Here is a 6,853-nt window from a genome sequence, read left to right as displayed (position 1 = left end):
ACAACAATATTTGAGGGAATAATAACCGAATTGGATTGTCGACGTCGCTACTGAGACGATAATACGAACCACCATTGTCGAAGATGTAGCATCCGGGACAAAAATTGCAAGGATTATCTTCTTCTTAACAACATTGATAGAAATTCCAAAATAGATTAGTAGAGACAAAATCTAAAAGACAGAACTATAATCTTTCAACACCAGCATTGACGTCGGAAAGGAGATCTCGGTATCAAACAAAGGGTTGGAGATAACTTATAGTAGACAATGCCATATCAATTGACCCAGAAACGAATAAGATGGCTACACAAGGGCCTATAGGACCCGAGTTACCAGCGGCGTGCCAAACAAGTGGTCCGCCATCAAACCAAGGGTCGCCCAGGTCTGGGACAAGGCAAAGATGTGCACCGCAATACCGTTGGTGCATCATTATAGTGCTAAGTGTAGACAGATATCCCTCCCCCACATACCACCGATCTCCTTTTCAGTTTTGAATAATAAAAAAATGGTAGAAACATCAAGAAATTGATGAGGGTGCTCCTCGGCAAGGCCCACCATGAGGGGTTTAAGGTTGACGGAATCCTGCAGGCTAGCACGAGACATCGGATACCAAACAAACGGGAAGAGAGATTTACTCAGGTTCGGGGCCCTCAATGAGGTAAAACCCTTACTTCTTGCTAGTCTGATCTTGATTATCGAATATATCGGGTTACAATGGGGTAGCCGATAAGCTGCTCTGGTCGACACGCCGAAAGACAATGTTTCTAGGTTTCTAGCTCTAACTTGTGATGGTTCTACGTATTGATGTTGCCCCTCAACAGCTCCCTCCTGGCCTTTATATAGCAGGCCAGGTCCCGAGAGTCCTGTCCGAACTCGACTAGGTTACAATGAGATCTATTCTAATATTTTCTTTGACGGTGTCTTCTTGCCTTGTTCGTCAAGAATCCATCTTCTGGTAAGTCTCCTTTGCTGAAACCGACGTATGGGTCCACCTTGGCTGTTGGGCAATCTTCATGGGTCTCTAGTTGGGCCGGAGGAGTTAGACTAATGTCGATTATCCGAAAGGTAATGCCCACATCAGAAATCCTTTAAGATTTCCATATGTAATGTAATCTAATTGTAAGAAAAAATAACAAACATGAATTTCAAGTATTTTGCAAAATGGTGCCATGTTTCGATAAAATGGCTTTGTATTTTGTATACGACATCGGATGAAAAAGTTTTTTATATGAAAATGTATTTACAGAAAAAGTTACATCAAAATTCAACGGCCCTTTGACCGTTTACCGACTTTTTAGAATCGTCAAATTCAGAAAGGAAAATGGAGTTTTCGGCTGTCTTAGATTTCGATGCAAAAAAATCGGGTATATCCAAGAAGCACTAATCTCCTATTCCTCTTCTCCTCCCATCTTTATCTTCCTCCTTTTCCTTTTCTCTCTTTCTATCCCCTCTCCCTCTTTCTCTTCCTCCTTTTCCTCTTCTCTCTTCCTTTGCCCTCTTCCTCTTCCTCATTTTCCCCTCTTTCGCGTCCTCTTCCCCTTCTCTGTCGAGCCCTCGTCCCTCTGCTCCGTCGTCGATCCCTCCTCCTCTCTGTGCCGACGGCTCCCTCACGCCACGGGAGATGATGGCCATGATGCCGCCACCTCAAGCTTTGTCGATGCCTCGAGCTCCTACTCGAGCTCCCCCTCGATGGCTCGCCAGATGATGACGGCAACGCCACTGGCACCTCGAGCTCCGACGACGCCACCGCCGCCGAGAGGAGGAGGGCTCGACGTGCCACGAACTCCATCCAGATCTCAAAAGACGGCCAGCGCTAATACTAGCGTACCTGGTTGGTGCACCAGCGATAAGGAGTTACCACCGACGTGTTAGCGCTGGTGCGCGCATGTGCGTCGGCAATAGCGTATTTGGGTCCGCCGGTAATAGGGTTTTTCTAGTAGTGTTACTACCTAATCTCTTGAAAATACTACTTTTATTAAAAAAAAGTCAACTCATAGATTGGGCTCCCTTCAAGATATATTCGTCTTCAAGCGGTGCATATCTGGTCCGAGGACAATGTTGCATTGCGTGTAACCAAGTTTGCAAACGTATGCAATTGGGAGGATTAGGATTAGGCATTCACAATCCAACGTTCATCAATCACTGTGTAAATATCTCAAAGGTACACTTCTTTTATCAAAATTGCAACAAAACGTAAACATTTTACATAACCATTCATCCATGTATCAAATAGCTGCAATATATTCCCTAAAAAAGGTGCAGTTTAGCGATATTTAAAACATTACACGAAAACTAATCAATTGGCTGCAGTTACAATCTAAGTGTCTGCCAAAACATATTGCAATGATTCTCTTTTAACTAACCATGGAGTGCATCAGTACTATATTTCAAAAAAGAAAAAACCCACATGTATCAAGAATTTGGTGCAGCATCCAGTTATGACGCCTCAAAACAAATTATAGTTTTGCAGTCACAAGCCAAATCACATCTCGGATTACTGTCTGCAAACACACATTAGCATGATGAGCACCTAAAAAGGCGATATAAAGAGTATAAAGATTTAAAGAACACATGCTGCCTTAAATGGGTGCCAATATATATGGACATCTTTGAAAATGATGCCAATAAAAGTTAATCGCTCAAAGGATTCACATTTTATGAGTATGAGACCGGTGAGGGAGTGGCCAAATACTATACAGGAGGGGCATTGCAGCAACCAAACCGTTGCAGTTACAAAGCAAATTGTGTGTGGCAACCTTTTAGCATTTCGTAATAGTGGTGATATTGACTATATGTTTCAAACTAAAAGCAAATCAAAAGACAAATGAAACAACTTACCAGCTAGTCTAAAGTTGATCCTATAGTGAAGTATCCAAAACAAATCACTGTTTAATAAACTAGCTTGTACATATTTTTCCTTCAGCAGCCACTGTGATCATCTCAAAGTTTGGCCACCACATTATCTGCCTTCCTTTTGGCATATTCGTGAATTACTGTAGTTGTGCTCTCTCTATGTCGCAAATAAAATTCTGCAAGCAATATTCTATTTTCTTCGGGCGAGAGATCACTATGCTGACCCTGCAATTAAAACTGGAGATAAGATGCTGCACGTTTACAAAGACCTATCAAGCAGCTTTGTAGTCATAAATTCCCTCATTTAAAGGTAAATCAGTATGGACAGAGAATAAATGCATGAAAGCACAAATACAAGTTTCTGTATATTTCAAAGCAGAAAGATAGTTCAGATAATCTTTTAATTTTGTTAGCGAGCTGAAACTTAAAGTAATGCTGGGACAATTTAAAGTGCCCTCTTGCTTGTTCTAGGTCGACCGAGAATTAAGTTAGTTCTAGATCGACTCTAGGACCGTTAGATTTGCTTTGTGATTCGTACACATGGGAATTACACATGGGTATGCAATTGCACATCCATGTGCAATTACACATCTTTTTCCCCAGTTGCACATGAAATTGGGTGACCGAAAATCAAGTTATTTCTAGGTCAACCGAGAACTAGCCGCATCCTTTAAACTACTATGATCCATTAACTATCAATTGCCTGGAGTGACAATGTTATTACAACTTACAAGTTTGTAGGTCAGTCCATAAGTACAAACTGAATTGGGTTGTTATGCTTTGTGCTATAAAATTGAGTAGCAACACTTGGGACTCACAAGTCCACTAATAAGCTAGCTTATCCAGTTTATAATCTATAAACCCATTATTGGTATACAAGGTGAGACGCATCAACCATCTGATGGATCTGATAAACTCTGGAGACTGCTCTGCAGACTATGACAAGTAAAGGAAAACTAACTGTGTAGCCCTAGTTTAAGTTAATGGTGGTGACAAAAATAAACTTAAGATAAGTAAAACATGTTCTTGACTGGCGAATGGCTGTGTACTATAGTCACCAAAGCATCCATCAATGGCAAAAGTGGGAAATCAGATTAGGAGGTCACATGAGTTTTAATGCTTGGGTGTATCAAGTTTTCTATCAAGATGAAAAGACATCAAACGGGAAAAATGTACTTACAAGGCGGGAAACTCTATCACAAACAGCATGGTGCATAAGGATTCCAGCTGCAACAGATACATTAAAAGAATCCACCATGCCTTTCATTGGAACACAACAGTGCAAGTCTGACAACTTCAGAGCGACCTCGCTAATACCCCTGTCACAGAAAAATCACTAAATATCAAACCTTAACTGAAGAATGAAAACATTACTATACCTCTAGTGTTGCAAATAGCATACTGGAAAATAATGGCTAAACTCATGCGTAAAAATTTTCAAAGCACTACATGATAACAGCAATGGATATTCGCAGTATTAGAACTAGTTTATTCGCTAAGGAACATGTCTCCTCTTGCAAGAGGAGTTTTTTATGCAAGAGGAGAACATTCAATTCCCTCCCCACAAAGCTGTAAGCAGATCTAAGATTACAACATTTCTTGCATTTGTAAAAGAAGCGCCATAAAGATACAAGAAAGCAAGTAGAAAGCAGGAACAGGAAACTGACAGCTCCATTTAAATAGTTGACTTATTGTAGCATAAAGTATTTTATAGTATCTTTGGAACATGTGTAAATCCACTATTAATATCGTATCTAATATGATGAGTATTTTATAATATCTTTGGAACATGTGCAAATCCTCTTACAAGAGGAGAACATTCAATTCCCTCACCAAAAAACTGTAAATAGATCTAAGATTACGACATTTGTTGCATTTGTAAAAGAAGCGCCATAAAGATACAAGAAAGCAAGAAGAAAGCAAGAACAGGAAACTGACTGCTCCATTTAAATAGTTGACTTATTACAAATAACTGTGACAGAAGATACATAGCTGGCGAGAAGAGAACCTACATAGTCTCATTGCCCACAACAATAGCCGTCGGATGAGACCAATCCATATCATACACGGAAACCTACAAATACATCCAGAATATAATTATTTCCTCAGATAATTATTTAGAGTGTGACAGTACATGTTTTGATGAGAATTGCTATCCTGATAAATGAGAGAAAGAAATAAGGAAAAGCTACTAAGAACATGTACTATTGGAAGTGAGCCCAGCTCACTTGGCTTGTTGGCCAGATGTACGACCGCCACCTGGGTTTAATCCTCACGGGTGCAAATTTGGGTTCATATTTATACTGTAGGGTTTTCTCTTATAGTTTTCTTTCAAAAAAAGAGCACGGACAATGTAATATCACATATTTTTATTTCAGACACCTACTTTCTTCTAGAATGTTTAGGGGGGATAGTAATCTCGATTTCAATTTAAATAATCACAAGACATTTTATATACTGCATGGAAATAGCCTCAAATAGATGATCATCACAAGTTCACCACTACTAATTCACAATCATTCCAAGATCGACAGTCAACAATTTGGCTGCTACGAATGATAGACCATGTACCACAGATATACTACAATTTCAAGGCTTTTACCATATCTAGAACAAATGGTTCTCCTCTATGCAACTAGCTGGATTTTCTCTCTTTTTCTTTGCAAAGCAAAACTCATTTTGACTGCAAACAACAAATGATAATATGCTAATTGAGATGGAAAGCATGCAGCATGTGTTGTTTAAAGATTGTTCTTTAACATTGCAAGAGCATTAGAAAGATAAAATGAGCAGTAGTGAGAGAATTACCGAATCAGTTCCCAAACAAGTAGATGCAATGCGATAGCCACGCTTTTTCAGAGCATGAAAACATTCTGCGGCAGAGTTCCATAGCTCGATGTCGAGCCATTTCTCAGCACCCATGCTCACATGCCTATTGTCTCTATACCTGCAGCAGTCAAGAGGGATCTTCAGTAGTGGTAGACTAACTTCAATCCAAAAACAATACCACATGAATCGTTAAGTAGAAACCGAGCTACTAGCATTTTTGGTAAATTGGGTTCTCCTTTTCACCTCAGCACCTTTTGTTGGCCTCGCAGGAGATGACGTGCACGGACTGGACGCCGAGGGCGTCGGCGGACCGGAAGGCCGCGGAGACGTTGCCGAAGTCGGAGAGGCCCTCGACGACGAGGCAGACGGAGTAGCTCCTGCTCCGGACGGCGTGGCGGATCCGGTCCCGCCGCGGCTCGAGGATGTACGGCTCCAGCACGTCCACCACCTCCTGGCTGGTCACCTCCACGCCCCCCGCTCCCCGGAAGGCGTCCAGGTAAGGGAACCACCTCCCCCTTCCCGGCGCCGGGCCGTCGGCGTCGGCGCGGCGCTGCAGCTTCATGAGGCGGCTCATCCGGCCGCCGCCGCCACCCGGGGAGGTGGGCTTCGGGGCGAGGAGGTGCTCGACGGTGTCGACGCCTTCGTAGGGGTCGGCGTCCGCGTCCGCATCAGGGGCGGCGGCGGCGGTGGAGAGAGAGGAGGCGCGGAGGAGGTGGCCGGAGCTGAGGTGGAGGCCGAGGAGGAGGCGGAGGGGAGGATGCGTGGGTCTGGAGCGCGGGGTGTAGGGGGCGAAGGCGGAGGCCAGCGAGGAGAAGGATAGCGTTCTAGAGGCCATTGCTGCGGGCTCAGTTTCAGGTTTTGGTGGTTTTGGGGGCTCTGATTTCTGAACCGAGATGCGATGCGAACGGGAAGAAGGCCTTCCCAACTCAACTTTCTGCACTGCAGGAGGAGCGTCACCCGGCCGATAGATGCTTCCGCGCGGACGGCCAGGATGTGCACCACTGCTGACATTTGGAACTGCAGAGCGCAGACATTTCACATAGTATCACATATGCAAACAATTTACACTCGTAAAATCAAATACACTGGTAATTTACTTCGGCGCCTAAAACTGTAAATGGTGTTTGAGCTGACAATTCAAAGTTTACTTCAAATAGCTAGCTTGAACCAC

General features: G+C 43.0%; 1 protein-coding gene across 2 annotated transcripts; it reads right to left on the bottom strand.

Moving 5' to 3' along the window:
* Positions 1-2,200: 2,200 nt before the first annotated feature.
* LOC124674888 (tRNA (guanosine(18)-2'-O)-methyltransferase-like) lies at positions 2,201-6,586 on the bottom strand. Of its 2 annotated transcripts, XR_006993092.1 has the most exons (6): positions 5,934-6,586; positions 5,662-5,800; positions 4,866-4,927; positions 4,034-4,172; positions 2,839-3,078; positions 2,201-2,501 (listed from the first exon to the last, which is right to left on the bottom strand). XR_006993092.1 is itself a non-coding variant. In XM_047210942.1 (5 exons), exons 1-5 carry the CDS (start codon positions 6,515-6,517, stop codon positions 2,941-2,943), a joined length of 1,062 nt encoding a protein of 353 aa, XP_047066898.1. In that variant the 5' UTR covers positions 6,518-6,586; the 3' UTR covers positions 2,425-2,940. The 2 variants fall into 2 exon arrangements, 1 of the variants encoding a protein (XP_047066898.1); XM_047210942.1 differs by having other exon boundaries at positions 2,425-3,078.
* Positions 6,587-6,853: the final 267 nt, after the last annotated feature.

This window comes from Lolium rigidum, chromosome 7 (genome assembly GCF_022539505.1).
Source record: "Lolium rigidum isolate FL_2022 chromosome 7, APGP_CSIRO_Lrig_0.1, whole genome shotgun sequence".
In the NCBI taxonomy this organism is placed as follows: domain Eukaryota; kingdom Viridiplantae; phylum Streptophyta; class Magnoliopsida; order Poales; family Poaceae; genus Lolium; species Lolium rigidum.
Note: the sequence above shows the minus strand (reverse complement) of the source record. Positions and strands in the feature narration are given on the sequence as shown.